General features: G+C 36.4%; 1 protein-coding gene across 1 annotated transcript in view; it reads right to left on the bottom strand.

Moving 5' to 3' along the window:
• The window catches only part of LOC128029228 (glutamate receptor ionotropic, kainate 4), a 307,696-nt gene that overhangs the window by 102,046 nt on the left and 186,769 nt on the right, over positions 1 to 18,881 (bottom strand). The window contains exon 5 of the mRNA XM_052616871.1: positions 12,834 to 12,931. Within this exon, the coding sequence (XP_052472831.1) occupies positions 12,834 to 12,931 (98 nt within the window). The remainder of the gene's footprint in view (positions 1 to 12,833; positions 12,932 to 18,881) is intronic.

Below are 18,881 nucleotides of genomic sequence, written 5' to 3' on the forward strand. Positions count from 1 at the left end.
CATCGCCTGCTTTCTAATTTGACATTTGCTGATGTGCGGGTTTGTTGGGTTTGGGGAAGTGGGTCCTGGGGTCAGTGGGGCTTGAAGGGGATCCTAGAGGATGCAGACGTGCTGTGTAAAGGGCCTCTTCATCACTGAAGATTGCCTGTCTGCGGCAGGCCTTCTGACCATGCATCGTACTTGCACGGTCCTGTATCCCCAATTGGTTTTCCATCGCTTTCCATCAGGGCATAATGGAGTCCCCGCCAGTGTGGATGGATGGGACGCGTGGACTCTATGACACTCGGGGGACAACTGGGATTCTTAGAGATAGGGGGTTTGGAGAGAGGCCCGTAATTGGCTTGTTGCAGTGGAGAGACATCTACAAGCCTCCGACCTTCCTAGAACCGTTCTTTCTATTTCTCAGAGACGATGATTTTCTCTATTCGCCACCCCGGCTTCTAGATAATTTCCCATCTGTCCAAAGGCTCTGTGCTAAGTTGTAAATAGCCGCTACAGTTGGACTTCCTCCTGTGTGCATAAGCTCTTGTTTTTCAGAGGTAATTCAACAGAGTGAGCTCAGCAAGGAAAGACAACATTTATATGAGCAAGAAAAGGCACCTTTGAATATTTCTAGGTTTTCCACTATTAAATTTGAATCTTTGAACTAATTAATGGTTCAGATTGGGATTTAACTCCTTCCGCAAAAAAAGCATTGTAAGAATATAGAATATAAAAGGAGAAATCCAGAAGACTGTACAGGCCACTTGAGTTGAATCTGAGAACTGAATCAGTCTGATGAATAAATCATTCAGACTGGTGTTTTGAATTACGTCAATAGTTTCATTGAAGATTTGATTGAAAACATTTGCTTGATTGTCCACAAACTGGATATCAATACATCAATAAATATTTCGGGAACTCAAACTATTAAACCAAAACTTCAAAGAGTTAATAAAGAGATTGTAAATCCATATAAATCAAGTGGTTTAAAGCAAGCTATCCGAAAAGACATGATTGCTTTATAAGATTAACAGATTTGATTTAGGCTTTTAATCACATATAAACATTGATATAAACAAAATGCATGTACATGCATGTTGCATCCTTTTAAAATGGAAAGCCATAATCCCTGTTCATTTTAACTGTATAGAAGTTAAACCCCAATCTAAAAAAAAAATCCACCTTTTTTGTTATACAGTCATACAGTTTTAGAACACCATGAGGGTGAGTAAATAATGATAGTATTGTCGTTTTTGCATGAACTATCCCTTAAAAACTCACATTCAAACAGATGACAGAATCTAATGTCTCATTGCGTGCTAAAGTATACATAGTAAATATCCATGGTGTAGGCACAGGAAATGGAGCATAACTTACATAACTCCAAGGGGCATGAAAGTCATTTTTCTTGTGGTTACAGCACACTGCATATGCATCAGCATCATTTCCAGGGTGTAAATAGAAATTCTTTGCCCTGGTAGAGCCAATCTAGGCTACAAACATAGGAATTGTGGACCAGAGGGAGAGTTGTATATGAGGGTAATATCTGTCTGTCTATGTGCTGTCTGCTCCTGCGGGCTGACAGAGTGACTGTCAGGCCTACAGATGCACTGCTGACAGGCTTTTAATGAGGAGCCCGGTGCAGCCCAAAAGCAGTTCACTGAAGACAGCCAAACAGCCACGCAACACTGCAGTATAAGTACATGTGCCAAACATTTCATTTTAACCAGTGGGAACATGCTGACCTGGTAAAAATGAATATTGAGGCACATAACAGATGCTGCATTTTGGACATTTGTATTGTAGAACAGTACAACTGGATGGTTTTGTAATATACATCTTGTGAATTAAAATGTAACTGTTTCGACAATTCAGTTTATTGAATTATTATGCTTGTACACACTCTTTGAGCAAATTGAGATCCTTGTTAGTCATTATCTGAATGTGCATAGCCACAATGTTTTATTTAAAGTACACAATCATTTTTGCAAAGTCATCTTAATAGGATTTTAAACTACAATAGGAAAAGGACATTACTGTGAAACTGCCAGACTAAAATATGCAACTCCAAATAACAAAAGCTGTTGTGACATCATGAACATTACTTAAAATGTCCCTTGGCTTATTTAAATAATCAATGTAAACCTCATAGGGAAATGCATGGCTTTCACAAAGTGCCATTTGTGAAGTCTTTTGGCACAAGTATACTGTATTCTCACTTAACCATGAAATTGTGCAGATTGTTGTGATGCTATTCTGAAAGAAACTCATTTAAACATCATTTAAAATATGCACCCTGACCTTTTTTTTTACCATTTAGTATTAAAGTTAGACCTGGTTTTACTGTACATGGTCATCCTGCTTTCTACCTGTATCTCTGAACAAAAACACATCCATAATGGTGGAGGGTCTCAGGAGGGAACTCTGGGGGATTTCATGCCATATGGCGAGGTAAAGTATAATGAGATTTTACATCTGTTCCCTTATGTGCCAGAGGAACAAAATCATGTTTAATAAAAGATCACAGAACTTTTACCAGGGCCACGGTGTCAACTCATACACCTGGACACACTGTTGTACTGTAAAGTTGGACATATTTGTCTGTTGTCACGCTCAAGAACAGCAGCGAGTGTCAAGCCATACTCAGTTGCCTCACAGGGTGATGGCAAATGCAGGCAAAAAGTGATGCCATAACTCAAAGACATGGAGATCAGCCATATGGGGATGGCAGAGTGGCTGAAGGGTACTGTGAATGATTGTGACCTCACACACCTCTCTAATGTGGTGCAATGAACCATAGGAAGTCAGCTGCTTGGGGAAAAACACACTTAAGCACTAAGTGAAGTAATCATGTTTTAGAGGCTGTGTGAGCGCTGAGAGTCCCTGGTGGAGGAAGCAAAAAGAAGAAAAGGCCACCAAGGCCTTGAGAGAAAGCTGAGCATTGACCACAATCTCATTGATCAGCCTGCTCAAAACATTTCTATGATCATCATTTCGCAAGTGTCACTGCTGGTTCTAAAAGAACATTTTAGACTGCACCGTGACTACCAGCAGCCATTGTGGACAAATGTGTAGCACTCCACGTGAAATAACAAATCAATCCATTGATATTCAAGGTCAAAATCACAAATGTGAGTTATGAAGTCAAAGTATTGAGAAGAAGTCAGACTCCCAAAAAAGAAGAATTCATAATTAGAAATTAAATAGCAATTTGACTTCTAAAGTCACAATTATCACAAAATGTTGCTACTGTGCTAAAGACAGTGCTAATTATGCGGGGTCACAAATGAGATATAAAGAAACAATAATGCAACTGAGAAATAAAAAGTCACAAATGGGGTATAAAAATTATAAAAAAATTAAACAGAGAGATAAAGGCAGTGTTGTGAGATATAAAGTCGCAATTATAAGAGTTGAAAATGAAACTATTATGAGAATAAAAGAATTCATGCATAAAAGAATCTCAATTTCAAGAGAAATTAATTTGCAATTGAAAGAAATCACAATTGCACTGAAAAAGTGCAATGCTGAAATACGTCATTCCCAATTGTGAGATTCTAGTAACAAATACCTTTTTACTTTTTTAATCTGAAGCAGAAACAGGCTTGCAAGAATTAAAAGCACATTGTGAACACTTAAATATTTAGCAGGGAAATGTGCTGTAATAACACAACAAAATGCATGACTCGTCAGGAGTGCACTCATGCCTGCCCAGGGATTTGTTTGCAGAGTTGATGATGCCCATGAATAATTCCACTCTGCGGTGCCGATGGGCTCAGCTGGGGCTTAAAAACCTGATCCATTCACACCTCCACAAAAAGACAGCACTGCACCATTGATGACCACAGAATAAAGAGACAATGGAAAACTGGTCCTTCCTGTCTTTTGCACATCCATCATATTAGAAACAAGAGGATGAACTGAATTTTAAAAAGGGGACTTGAGTGGCATAGTGCCACTACGCACATCCATTTAGTGAAGAATAAAGAGCACTCATTCTCGCTGGTGTAAATTCAGTTGTGTGGGTGTCCCTCAGCGTGACAGATCAATTGCACAGCAAAAGAGAGGTGAGCAGAGGTGCCACCGACAGCTGTGCTATCCTAATTATCATCAGGCGAATGAGGACGCAGCACCTGTGTTTTGTTTACATGACAAAAGCAGAATGGTACGGGCATACCGTGACACAATCATCCATTTTCACAAGACCTTCTCTACTGAAAATGTCATGTCCTCCCCCTTCGTGACATTACCAGAAGGACTTTTTAACCTTTTCCACCGACATGTGCCTTGTGTCAATCTGGAACCTTCTTGTGAGATTCTACAGCTGGTTATAAGATGGGGGCTTTTTAAGGTCCACACTGAGTAAAGAAGAGCAACTCAAAAGAAGACAAAATCTCCTGATCATCTGATCTCTTCTGGAAGCTGATTCAAACTGCAGCATTATAGTTAAAAGCGGACTCCCCTTGTTTTGTGTGAACCCTTGGTATTTCTGACTTGATCCTAATGATCTGAGTGGTCTGTTAGGTTTATATTCAGTGAGAATATCTGCAATGTATTTATGCCACTGAGTGATTTTTAAACAAGTAAAATGACATTAAAAGCAATCCTAAATGGAATCCAGTGTAAAGACCTGAGGACTGGTGTAATATGCTCAGAATTTCTGGTTCTTCAGAATTCTGGCAGCAGACCATTACAATAGTCCACCCTGCTGGTGTTAAAGACATGAACAAGTTGCTCTAAGTCTTAACTGGAAACAAAACATCACCTCGAGAACTTCATCTTTGTTCCAAATGCAATTACTTTTCTCCTTGTTTAACTTAAGAAAGTTCTGGAAGAAAGATCTAATTTCATCAATGCATTGGCAAAGGGAGTCAAAAGGGCTTTAGTCATTTGGAGATAAGACTAGGTAAATTTGGATGTCATCTGCATAAATGTGATAGGTATTTTGGTTCTTTCTCATTATTTGACTTAGTGGGAGGATAAAAAGGCTAAACAGGAGTGGTACAAGAATTGAGCCTTGTGGGACTCTGCATGTCATAGAAATCCAATTAGACGTATGCGCTCCTACTCACATAATAACCTCTCCCTTCTAAGTATGACCTGAACCATTTGATTATCAACCAAGAAAGCACGAACCAGTTTTCTAGTCTCTCTAGAAGTATTTTATGATCTACAGTGTAAAACATAGCACTAAGATCTAGTAGTAACAGGACTGATATATTTCCAGAATCAGGATTAAACCGAATATCATTTATTATCTTAATGAGTGCTGTCTCTTTGCTGTGATGCAGTCGGAAACCAGACTGAAAATTGTCCAGGTATCCATTTGAGTTTGATTTGTTGTTCAGATGATTAAAAACTACCTTTTCAATAATCTTGCCTATAAAATTAAGATTTGATATTGGTCTATAGTTGTTCATTATGGTGCTATCAAGACTGATATTTTCATAGAAGGGGCTTAACAACTGCAGCTTTCAGGGATTTTGGAAATGTCCCAGAAATAAGTTCTGCTTCTAAACAGTTAAGCACACTTTTGAAAAAAGATGTGAGAAGTGTGTCAAGGTAAAATGTTGACGATTTAAGGTGCTTTACTATTTCTTCAAAAACTTTGCTATCAATTGCTTCAAAAACAGACATAGTAACTTCTTTTTGAAATTGTGGTCGAATCTGTCTGACCTTGAGGATGTGCTAATTGCCTTATATTATTTATCTTCTCAGAAAAGAAGGAAGCAAACTCATTGCATTTGTTGTCAGAGAGCATTTCATTGAGAATCTGACTCGAGGGGTTGTCAATCTCTCAACAGTAGCATAAAAAGGTGTGAGTGTTGTTTAAGTTACTGTTTATAAGGTTTGAGAAGAAGGTCTGTCGAGCTATGGCAAGTTTCACATTGAAAGCATGAAGGCTGTCTTTATAGATGCTATAGTTTCAAGTTTCGTCTTCTGCCAGCTTTTCTGCATTGTCTTTTCATACTCTGTACTGCTGTAGATTTTTTTCAAGGTGATTTTTGTCTGCCAGTCTTATTGGCTTTTACAGGAGCAATATCATCAATAACATTCATAACTTTTGATTTAAAGGAATCGGGGAGAAGATCAACAGAGTCTGCAGAAATGCTTGGTGTTAACGATATAGCACCCATAAATAGCACTAGTGCTTTTGTTAATGCATCTCTTTCTGACAGAGGCAGACATAGATTCAGTGGTAATAGAGATCAGTATATCAAAGAAAATACAGAAACTGATCAGATCTACTGATCAGCACCTTTCAGCACAATACCTAGGGTTTCGAAGAACAAGTCCTGAACAAATGACACTTGCTTGCATTGATAGACATCTTTAAATAGAGCAGATACACTTCCACCTCTCCTAAAAGTCCCGCAGACACATTTCAAATTAAAGATAGGAGGGCTGTTTCATTGAGGACTGCTTCACAACAGCTGTCTTCTAGCCCTGTTTTGTTTAGAAATATAAAATCCAGATTGTTTGTGGTTATTAAGTCATTTATCAGAAAATATTAATTTTGTTAGCTAGCAAATGCTAACTTAATGGCATTTATTTTGTGTCTCAGCAATCTTAGTTTGATGCATAATAAGCCACGGATTAGATGCATTAGTTCATGGCTTGAGAAGGCCTTAGACTTTCTGTCACCCGATCAAACAAATAGAGAAAGCTACAGTCACACTGGTTTCCGCTTGTTCTCTAAACATTTGAATGTTGCTGCTATCATAGCGGGGACCCAACACATATCACTGAGATCTGTTTTCAACAATGTTACAAATAAAAAAGATCCAATGTAAACAGAAAAATATCCACAGTAAAAATATCGAATGCAATGTCTTTTTTACAAATATATACAGTACAATGTCTAAATGTCATTGCATAAAATAAAAACCAAGTGGTGATAAAATAAGGCAAGACTTTTTCTAAGTATCAGTTTCAGTTTCTGATATACAGGTATTAAGGTCAACAGTAACACTATCATTATTAAGATTTATACATTAGTTAAAATGAACTATGAATTATTATTATTTATTTTTACAGCATTTATTAAATATTATTAATGTTAGTTAATAGTTACATTAGTAAAGGTAGAAATTAATTAATGGGGAGTTCATCCCTAAGTGAAAAATGCCATCATTTACTTGCTCTCCATACACACACACACACACGCACACGCACACACACACACACACACACACTCCATATTTTGAATAATGTCAGTAACCAAACAGTTGACAGTAACCATTGTCTTTCCTAGTATTTTTTTTCCATACTATGGATATCAATGGCTACTGTCAACTTTTTGGTTACCAACATTCTCTAAATATCTTCTTTTGTTTTCAAACGGGAGTAAATTGACTGTAAGTTTTGAATGAACTATATCATACCTTTTATGATTAATAAATGCTGTAGAAATTTTGTTCATTTGTAGTTCATGTTTACTAGTGTAGTTAACTAATGTTAAAAAATAAAACCTTAATGTAAAGTGTTACCAAGTCATTTTTAGAGAATGCATGAAGACAGTTCCTTTCAATTTCACACAAGCTTTGCTCTGATTCACAAGGTCCCTGTGCATTGTGCACTGCTCCCTACATGCTGAGCAGGGAATCTCAATAGAAGAAAATCACACATATTAGGGACTTCAAGAATTACATACACTAATATGTGAATTGGATGTAAATGCATGAGAAATGTATAAATAACATAAATGACCATATTTTCACAAATATACTTATGTGCCTTCATAGTATTGTATATATGCATTCATATTATTGCATACTTAACTAGCCTTTCTAAAAACGTCTAAATGATGCCATAATTCTTTTTTTTTTTTTTTTTTTTACATGAAAATAAACATTATTTGGTTATATTAAAAGTCTACTTAACTGTTATGTGACCCATGGGCTTGATAAATATGTTGTAACAATCACATCTTATGCGTTTTATGCTCATAAACATCTGTGTAGGAACCACACTTGACATTAATTCAACTAAATAAAAATGTAGGGGGCTTAAATTGTTTTCACCATATTCATTTTAGCCATAATTCAAGTGCTCAGGTTGTGCAAAATGATTGGCAAGTAAATGTCCCTCTCTACTTCCTGTGAAGTAATAATATTGATGTAAATTTCTCCAATATGCCTTATATAGTGCCACTTTGTTTTAATTTATTTATGCGTTTTATTTTGTTTTAGTTAGTTTTACTTGACCGTTGCATCAAATGCAGCATACAATAATTGAATCAAATTACTAAAAAGCTCATAAGACTCACAGATTCAAGGTTCACAGATTCCCAAGAACAGCCACAAGAACAAGCACCATTTTGATGGAAACTGGGATATTTGACAGCAAATCTGCAGTGCTCTGTCAAACATATGGCCTGTTCTCCCATCAGTGCTCATCTGTCTATAGAGCACAACATTAGCCTTTATAGCACTTAACGCTGAGGGATCAGCAGCGCTGCAGTTATAAATCATTTAAGCCAATGAAGTCTGAAGTGTTCTGCCATTAAGAACCTCGCCATCTTATATGGTCCAGTAAAGTTTTCATAGCTTAATCACCACAACTGACCTCTCACCCCTCTTATGCCAGATTCATCTGAAAGGAACCACAGCCAACATGAAGCGGAAACAGATTCGGTTGTTTAACATTTAAAATAATTTCCGTTATTGACAGATACTTACTTACTCAAATAATTTGCAATATGGTACACAACTCACGGTAATGGCAAGTAACTGGCACAGATCACATCACTGGTGCGTTTCCAAAAATGCTACACAACAAGTATGGGAAGATCCAGTATGTGAATGTGGATAAAGAGAAGGAGAGAGAGAGAAGGAACGGATGAACGAACGGTGAAAAACAGCTCTTGCAGAGTGACTGCTGTAAATGAAGACTCCTGCTGAGCTGAAGCTTTGATAGCTAGCAAAATTACAGCATTCGGGATCAAACACAGCATGCTAGGTCCACTCTCATATGCTGGCAAGCCTGGAACAAAGTCTGGCCTGAAATAGCACGGCAAAAAAAAAAAAAAAAAAAAAAAAGACACCCAGTTACAAATAAACAGAGCTTACAGGTTGAGTCTGCTGGCTTACACTGACGCCAGCACTCCAGTGTCTCTCTCCGTTGTGGGCCACTGCTTATACTTCATTATTCATGCTTGACCAAGTGGAGAAATCCTCATTTAATATGTAATCAGGGATAACCTGAGAGACTGAGATGACCGCTCCACATAATTTGAGTAAACAGTGCTTTAAGTTATTATGCTTCTATTTTGCTGATTCTTTCAATTTTAATATAACCTTTAGCTACTTAAGTTTGGGGACCAATTCTCACAATTCACTAAGTAGTAACTATGACTTTTGCCTTAATAAACTCTTAATTTGCTACTTATTAATAGTTAGTAAGGTAGTTGTTAATTTTAGGTGTTGGTAGATGTTGATCTAGGAACGTCTTGGCAAAATCATGGCGACTGTTTATTTTAACCCAACTGAACATGTTCATTCAGCGTTTGCTGGGTTGTGGAATGACTGAGAAGTGTGATGTGATTTTCCCAAAAATGACGACAAACTCTGACGTAATCTGATCTGGCTATAGAAGGGTGCCATGAAGATGCTGAGCATGCTTAGCAAATTTCTGAACAAACCAAAACTGATTAGGGTCTACTGTACCTGATCAATATTTTGAAAGTTTTGTAAATTTTCCCTATGCAGTTCTCTACATAAATTCAAGACATTTGAATAACATTTAATTTGCAAAAACATTCGTTTATGCTTCGTCACATAACACAGCACTCTTGTTTTACATCTGTCCAAATATAAAACCTTTGTTTATTTCAAGGTTTAAATTAGATTTTAAATCCTAGATATTCAATGTGGTATCACACTTCCAGACTGTCCACTGTATCTCACATTCAACAGATGCAAAAGCAAATGCACAACACACTATTTATGAAAATGTACAAAAATGCTACCAAAAATTATAATGAATAAAAATCAGTATCACCGCCGTGACACAGAGTGCTCCTAAGGTGCAAAATCATGATCTGAATATCAACACACAAATACATATTTTTCATGTAAATGTATTCAGCAGTGGTCTCAAGCTCCACGGGAAGTTCTGTCTGTTGTGCTCTTGGGTTTCAGGCCTGACTTTTCTCCCTCACCTAGTTCCCAGACTTCCCACATCTCTCTCCTCTCCTGAACTGGTATGTCATTCAGGTTCAAAGGCCTTACCCTAAAACGCAGCCGTGCTACTCGACTGTAGTGGCTCCTGAAGATTTTTTCATCTGCTACCTTCTCTGTACTACAAACACACCATTCATATTTATGAGAAATTAGAGGAAAACCTCTTTTGCGTTCACTTTTTTTCCCAGTTACAAGTATATATTTTTCTCCAGTGACTGACTTGAATTACAATGCAATTTGCCAGCTGAACCCAAGGTCCCTGAGAAAACATATAAACTACTGTCAGAAACAATTCCTGTTTGCCTTAAAGGTTCCTGTACTTGACTTACAAGACGCAAAGTCACTTAGACTGTTTACATTTTATTTTTTACAAGAACTGTCACTCCATGTACAGTAGGATAAAATAACTTGTGTGAGAAGGCAAAGTGACAGCAGGTCATGAACGTACATTTATCAAAAGCCACACTCCAGACCCTCACAGTAGATTTGTTGTTTCATTCTAGGCCAGATGGGAAACTCCATCATTGCATTACACAAGTGAAGGAGCATCTTGAGCACACGTGATAATAAATTGAGTACATGTACATCTTGTACTTTCTTCTGTCTTCAAGCAGAACTGTCAGTCTCAAAACAGCTGTGTACAGAAATACGAATGATCTCAATGATGTAGGCCTCCCACATATTACACCAGTGCAAACAAACCCGTACAAACAAGCAGAATACACACACACTGAGGGAAATTAATATGTTCTAAATTTTTTATGCATACAGAAGGAAAATCAATTTTACTAGAAAATGTGTGAATCTCATAGAACATGTCAAAAACATGTCATATTCTGCATTGAAATTAAAGAAGCATGTTGTACATTGTTTACAAAAAAACAAATAATCATAAAATGTATTTTGTCAATAATATTTACCAACAAAATGTATAAATAAAAATGCAATAATAAAAAGTTATTCAGATCCAATAAGAATAACTTTATTGATTTATTTATTTTCTTGTGTTATATAAAATACGGTATTGTCTTTTTTTTTTTTTTTTTTACCATGATTTAGTAAAATGACTTATGATAGGTCTATTAACAATTAGTTTCACCTCAAACATATATATATATATATATATATATATATATATATATATATATATATATATATATATATATATATATATATATATATATATATATATATATATATATATATATATGTCAAGCCAGAGTACTTAAAAAAAATCTAAATGCATTAAGGTATTGATAATTTTAATAATATCTTTATAATCTTAAAATAAACATTCTGATTTTAGGGGTGGATATTTTGATTCATCCAGGGTTCTTGCCAAATTGTGCAAAACTGTTGCAGCAGGTTTAATTTTTATTCCATACTTTAACATATTCGTCACAGAGACCCGATAAGCCTGGTTACACTCAAATATGAAATCAAAAACATCCTGAACAATCAGAGGCTTCTTGCTAGACTCTCTCTGTCTCTCTCTCTCTCTCTCTCTCTCTCTCTCACTCACACACACACACACACACACACACACACACACACCCCTCCTCCCTTTAGACCATTAGAGACAGACAAACCATTTTTTAAAAATACAATAACTAGAGCACAATGACTTTTCTCATATACAGAGGACAGAGAGCATCTGACCCCCCATTTCATCATCCCAAAGCAGCTAACAACCGCAGCGCTAACCAAACCCTGACCTACTGCAAAGCCAAATAACAGCTCCTGAAAAACAAATAAAATGCCAGCATTATAAATATTCATCAAGATGTATCGGAGCTAAAGTAAACGTTTAAACTTTCATTACACAAGACCTCATCTATGACCCAAGTAGTCATTTATAAGATGTGACTATGAATATTTATGCTTGTTGCTCACTTTGGAAGGCGAGTTGCCGCTGACTATGAATTATGAAGACATTAAGGAGTGATGCTTAGACAGTTGAGTACGCACAGTAAACTTGTTTCAAGCTGCATTATTCATTACCTGTGTGCTAGTAATATATTCCTCTGACTGCTGCTTTAGAAGAAAATCAGCTCCTGCACTAGACTGTTTAGAATTGGCGACTCAGCTTGTGATGACATTATATGTCAGTTATAAATCCATTGAAATACATTACAGCATAAACCTATGGAATTAAGATAGGATGAACTGGTAATTGAGGTAAATATTTCACTTCATCCAGCTCTCTTTTTGTTCTCTGTGTTCGAAAGTTTGCCTTTATTCTCTGACGGAGCGAGAAACTGCTCAAAACTATTCAGACTGCATCATGGCGACAATTAATCAATATGAATTCTCTGTTAATCCACGTTATTTAATTCTTCCCTTAGTAATTTACTACGTCTGTCTGCATGTGACTTCATGTTTTCCAGCGGCAGAACAAATGACTGCAGGAAAGTTTGACTTCAGAACTGTGGGATTACTGAGTATTTTGTGTCAATAATCATTTATGTATTTATTAATTAGAGCTGAACATTGTAGTCACTGGTCATATGGTTGTCGTGTTCATCTGCTGTGATTAGGGATCATTTTTAGAGCGTGTCACCGACCACTCCGGTCATTACAGTAATGATATGAATGATTACTTGGTAATATGATCTGGGCTTTGGTATGTTGCGCTGATGATAGAAGAGAGCCAATTCCAGCACTCACCTCTTTCTCACCGCAGATATTACTGATGATAGAGTTAGATGCCGGACTGGCAGAGGGGCCCAGGACCGCCACAACCCCCTTCGACATGATCTGGCACACTGTCAATAATTAAGGAAAAAACAACTGTCATTTGTTAGACAAGGAACAGAAGGAAAGCAAGATGTAACTCTGCCAAGAGGGCTGCTGTCTTATTTTAATTCAAGGATCAGTGCTGGGTAGATTACTTACTAAATGTATTCCGAAACTGATTCCAAATTACATGACAATTACATATTAGTATAACTTGCTTAATCGCATTGATCAACCTTGTACCATATTGATATAAAAATAGAAATACATGAAGTGAATTAAACATTAGGTCAAGGTTTCCTAAACTGGGGTTCGTAAACAAATTGCAGGGGGTTTGCGTCATGTGACCATTAACCAATGTCAGAGAACCTTGACCATGCAAATGTGTTTCTTAATTATTATTGTTTTTATTAAATCTTAAAATCTCAGGGATTTTTTCGGGTAAATATAATAGGTAAAAGAGACTCAGCTGAAATAAATAAATAAATAAACAACAAGTATTATTATTATTATTTTAACAACAACAATAGAATAATGATTATAACAGCAACAGAATAAAAATAATTAATTCATAACTGCAATAACAATTATTAATAATAAAATAATCACCATTGTAATATAAGCAACTGTTATTATTAGTATTATTATTAATAAGAATAACTAATAAAATGAATAACAATTATTAAAATAATAATAACAATTAATAATAATTATGACAATAAATAATAATTATCACTATATTATTAACAGCTTTAATAGTAAGTACATAATTTGGGCACTCATCTACTATAATACAGTGCTGTATTTAAAATATTTACATGTTACTTGCAAACAGATGTATTCCATCAGAACAAATGCCTACTTTGTAACAACCTTTAATAGAGAAATATGGTTTTTGGGTCCAGATGGTGTAGTTACTGAATCTACCAACAGAGGCTAATGGTCCATGCTTATCAGCCAAAATTTGATATCTTGATGTCCACTCAATCTGTTCTAAAAATTCATGCAAAACCCAAATAATTCAATTTGATTCAAGAACAGGTTTTAATGAACTCACCACAATCACAATCTAGCCTATCAGAAGCTTAGCACTGTTATTAATCTTCTCTTTTTCAGTCTCTCACACAAAATTACATTTTATTATTAGCTGACCTTTGAGTGAAGTGTGTCCTGAAATTATATTTGTGATTAGGAGCAGACAGAGGAGTGAGAGGAAGATTTATTTCTCACCCTCTAGCACACAAGCGAGGCATCGGTCTGAAGTGGTTAGAGAGTCTGACTTGTAACCTGAAGGTCATTGGTTCAAGGCTCAGTAATGACATTGTTGGTGGGGGGATTGAATGAGCAGCACTCTATTCCACCCTCAATACCACAACTGAAGTGTATTTGAGCAAGGCACTGAATCCCCAACTGCTTCCCTGGCACCACAGCAAAAAAACTAACAAAATGGAAATAAATAAAAAATGGATGCCCACTGCTCTGGGTGTATTTGTTCACTACTGTGAACACAAAATCTGAGTATGGGACTCCATACTTGGCCACACATCAAGTCACTTTTTTTTTGTCGCTCTCTTTTCTTATGATTGTGTTGGCCACATACTGGTGCTCTGAGTACTTAAGCACGACATGCTGTGAATAAAGGAAAGAGAAATGCTGTGATTAAAAAGCACCAATAGATGCAGAGTTTTATTTTTTAACTCATAATCTCATAGCGAAAATGTAAATGGAGACACCTGTAGAAGCCTCTGTTACTTGTGTTCCCATAACACACTGCAAGCACATCACTGCGCTGCCCTGAATGGTGATGAGCTGCATTTTTAGGATCACTACACACTGCTACAGTTAATACACAAGTGTTCATTTCGCAGGTCAACTGCTCTCAGTTGGAAATCAATTGTAGTCTACAGGAGGTGGACTTTTTCACATTTGATAAAGATATTAAAGTAGTTTTTCATTTTTTTCTTGTTGTTAAATAAAAAATAGTTTTTAAATATTATTGCATGTCACTGTTCCCATTAGTCGTTGCTCAAGTTAAGGTTACGCACGATGACAAAAGCACGTCCCGGAACTCATTGAGATTGCATTGCAGTGCCTGCAGTTCGAAAAAAAAAAAATCTTTTAATTGAAGTCTATGAGAGCTCTTGGGGCGATTCTCAGTTTGACAGAATAGAGCATCACAGTCCCGCCCACAGCCCGAGAGAGCTCTGGTGCCGGAAGTAAATTTCCCATTAATTTTTCCCATTGACTTTCGGAAAAATCGGTATCTAAAGAGTTTTAGAGCATGTGTGAGGATAACCAGCTACAGCTGAACTCATAAGCATATAACATATCATTTAGAGTGAAAAAATTAAGAGAAAATCCCAAAAAAGTCAAAGGTACAAGACTGTGTACATATTTTCATTTCGAGCGCAGGAACTACTCATCCCATAAACCACCACGCCTCATTGAATTCGACTGAAGCCACAACCGCGAAGGAGCCTTTTGAGCGACTTCCAAATCTGATGACGGCCGCCCGCGCAAACTTTTTCCTCTAGTGAATTTTCTCATGGCAGCCACGGAGATCATGATTGCACTGATAAGTCTACCGTACAAAAACGCAACACAGGTTTTTATTTTATTTTATTTTTTATTAATGATCTTCAGTCTTCGCGGAGCTACACGAGCTCCACCAATCAGATGCGTCACTGTGTGATTGTGGGATTGTTCAGGATTGTGGGTAATGAAGTACTTAGCCAAGACACCAGCTGTGGGTGGGACTGTGATGCTCTATTCACCCAAAAACGGGCGGTACTACACAAAACGTGACTCGACGCTGATTGGACCATTTAGAGGCAGCACAGACAGTCTAGAATAGTGAAATCTAGCATAACACTGTATATATATATATAATAAGTCTTTGTTGTCTTTGTCTGAATGAATTGTTTTTTAATTAAACCCTATTAAGTTATCACTCTTTGAACATTTACACTGACAACATCACACCCAATTCCAACCGGTTAAAAAAAAAAAAAAAAAAAAAAAATACAATCTGAATAACCTATAAATCCAAAGTTCCAAGAAGTTCTAAGGATTCACTCAACAGGTGGCTTGCCAGTCCAACCCCACCAAGGTGCATGCAGGAAGTGCAGGAGGGAGTTAAGATGATCTTCTTTTGTGCTTCATTAATAAACTCAGAATAATTCACACTTTGATCAATCCATATCCAGGCGACATTTAGCAGCTGAACTCAGCTAAACTCAGACAGACATCACAGGAAGGAAGAAAAAAAAAAAACCTGGCCAAGGAACTCATTCACATGTACATCTGTCAAACAGGAAAATCCCAGAGCATATTTGTTCCAAAATGTCACTCCAAAACACTCTGCTTCTTTCTGAACCCTTAACATTATTTCTCTCTGGTTTTGGAGGATTGAATCTCCCGGGGCAGCGAGAAGCTTCCGCTCGTGTCAGAGGTTCACAGAGAAAAAGATCTCAAACTCTGCTCTGCGCTCTCTAGAAGTGCCACAATGGCGGACGTCATTCAACCGCATTCTCATTGGTGAATTTACCAAGTGAGAGATTACGCTATTGGTCACATTTATAAATTTGATATTTTTTTATATTTCCACATAATTAATTAAGCTGTTCACAGTAATGTTTACGGTTTCAGTGTTTTTAATGCATATAATCTGTTATTTAATTTGATGTTATTTCTGTGTGTGCTTCTATCTTCTAGGAAGCTGGGTTACACTGAGCTTCACTGGTAATCAAACTCTACTAAACAAACAGTGAATCTTTTTTATTTACTTTTATTTAATTTTGCTAAATGTCTCATCCACATTTGAGTTATACATAAATGATGCATTAAGAAGCACATTTTCCAACATTTACTGGTAAAGGAGATATAGGTAGTGGGATTGTTGTGTCTGAGTATTCAGTCTTTGGAAATCACAGAACAGAATGAAGCATTATGTACAGTAAATCTACATGTATTAACAGTGTAGAATTTCATAACTATAAATGTTTAATATATCTCAAAAGTTCCATCTTTATCTTAGTGTGTTATAATACACAGTCATCCAATAATTGTTCGTCTCTGCTGTTGTTTTGTATGCACGGATCATAAGGCATGTAGATATTAACCCTAGCATGTAACATGAGTCACAAGGGTCAGGTCATTCAAAGTTATGACTGACTGGAGTCGAATCTTTTGACATGACCTTCCTGCATGGATGATCCAGAGAAGGACAATGATTCCATGTGGATTGACTAAGCAGAGTGTATTGTGGCTGGTTTCAGAAGATCTCTGTTTACTTCAGATCACAAACATTAGTATGCAGACCACATGCAAACATACACGATGTGGGATGTGGGAAGATGCAGGCTTCGGCGATTTCAGATGGGAGTGTGGTAGGGCAGGTAACAGCAGTGTGACATTTCTCCCTACCTGGGAGTGTCACTGATCTATTTCTAATTCAATTCCTGCATACTGCAAGCTATTACAACACTGAATTAGACCAAACAGGGTTGTGCGACTAACCGTGGAGTGAAAGAAAGCTGTTTATAGGAGGGGTATTTTAATGGCGCTGCCTCATAAGCCCAGAGAAACCAGGGGAGGCTTTTCATCCTTAACTGCCATGTGTCTCAACAGCTCTGATTGTTTAAATTACAGCTCGTCTTCTCCTGATTTTAGTGCCGCCTACTTTCATTGACAACAATGAACCTCAGTCATGTTTAATATCCTTCTTTAAGTGAGCAATTCTATTTTGTTCTCCCCAATGCTGTTTGATTCAGGATTTGTAAGGGAAGCATTATTAAATCTAGAGCCTCAGAGTAAGAAAAGCACACAAAGATTGACTGGCAGCTATTAAAGCAAAAGTTGCACTATTCGTTTGAAACCCAGTGACTGACGGTTTTCAATTTTATAAGTAGAGTGAAGTTCAAAAGTCTGAGCCCATAATGAAAATCTGGGATTCAAACCTGGAAGTAAACGGAAACATCTATGATCCTGCAATTGCAAAATGTAAAACAAAATTATTGTTAACTTTTCCCATTTAAATATGCTCATAATTAAAATAAATAAGTAAATAAATTATTTTGCAAAATTTAAAACAAAATATAACAACATAAAATTACTAAATAATATTTCAGATTCTGCACATTTCGAGGACACCAATCAAATAAGTAAAATTGTAAAATAAGCACATTAATAAATACATCTGAAATTCAGATTGATATAGTTCCAAATTAACATTTATTCCTATTGGAGTTTGTGTTAAAAATGTCTGTAATGTAATTTGTATTGTATGGCGTATCATCTGACCTTTAAGAGTGACTTTGTTGTAACCAAAGATACAAATATTAAATGTAAATATTAAATATATTCCCTATAAATTCCTGCATACCTTCTGACTACAAAGAAATCAGAATAGCAGAATAGAAGGCACACTTTATTCTGTGATGAGTGAAAACCTGTTAATATAATCAAAATCACAAAATGGTCCATTTCTTTATCGCAGAATATATCATCTGCTACCAGCCAAGAATATATGGAGAGACTGACAGACACTCTAATTATGTATCTATATACTGTAAGTCTATTAATATGCTTCTCACTGTACTTTATTCAAAAACTTGAAAAATATTGAAAACAAGAAATGTATATTTCGTTTAGAAGATGTAAAAAACAAAGAATAGAAAAATACAGCAGGAATGTGCTCAAACTTAAATTGATTACAAAGTTTTGCTGTTTATATACAGTATTGTTCAAAATAATAGCAGTACAATGTGACTAACCAGAATAATCAAGGTTTTTCGTATATTTTTTTATTGCTACGTGGCAAACAAGTTACCAGTAGGTTCAGTAGATTCTCAGAAAACAAATGAGACCCAGCATTCATGATATGCACGCTCTTAAGGCTGTGCAATTGGGCAATTAGTTGAATTAGTTGAAAGGGGTGTGTTCAAAAAAATAGCAGTGTGGCATTCAATCACTGAGGTC

The sequence above is a fragment of the Carassius gibelio genome, chromosome A15 (genome assembly GCF_023724105.1).
Source record: "Carassius gibelio isolate Cgi1373 ecotype wild population from Czech Republic chromosome A15, carGib1.2-hapl.c, whole genome shotgun sequence".
NCBI lineage: Eukaryota > Metazoa > Chordata > Actinopteri > Cypriniformes > Cyprinidae > Carassius > Carassius gibelio.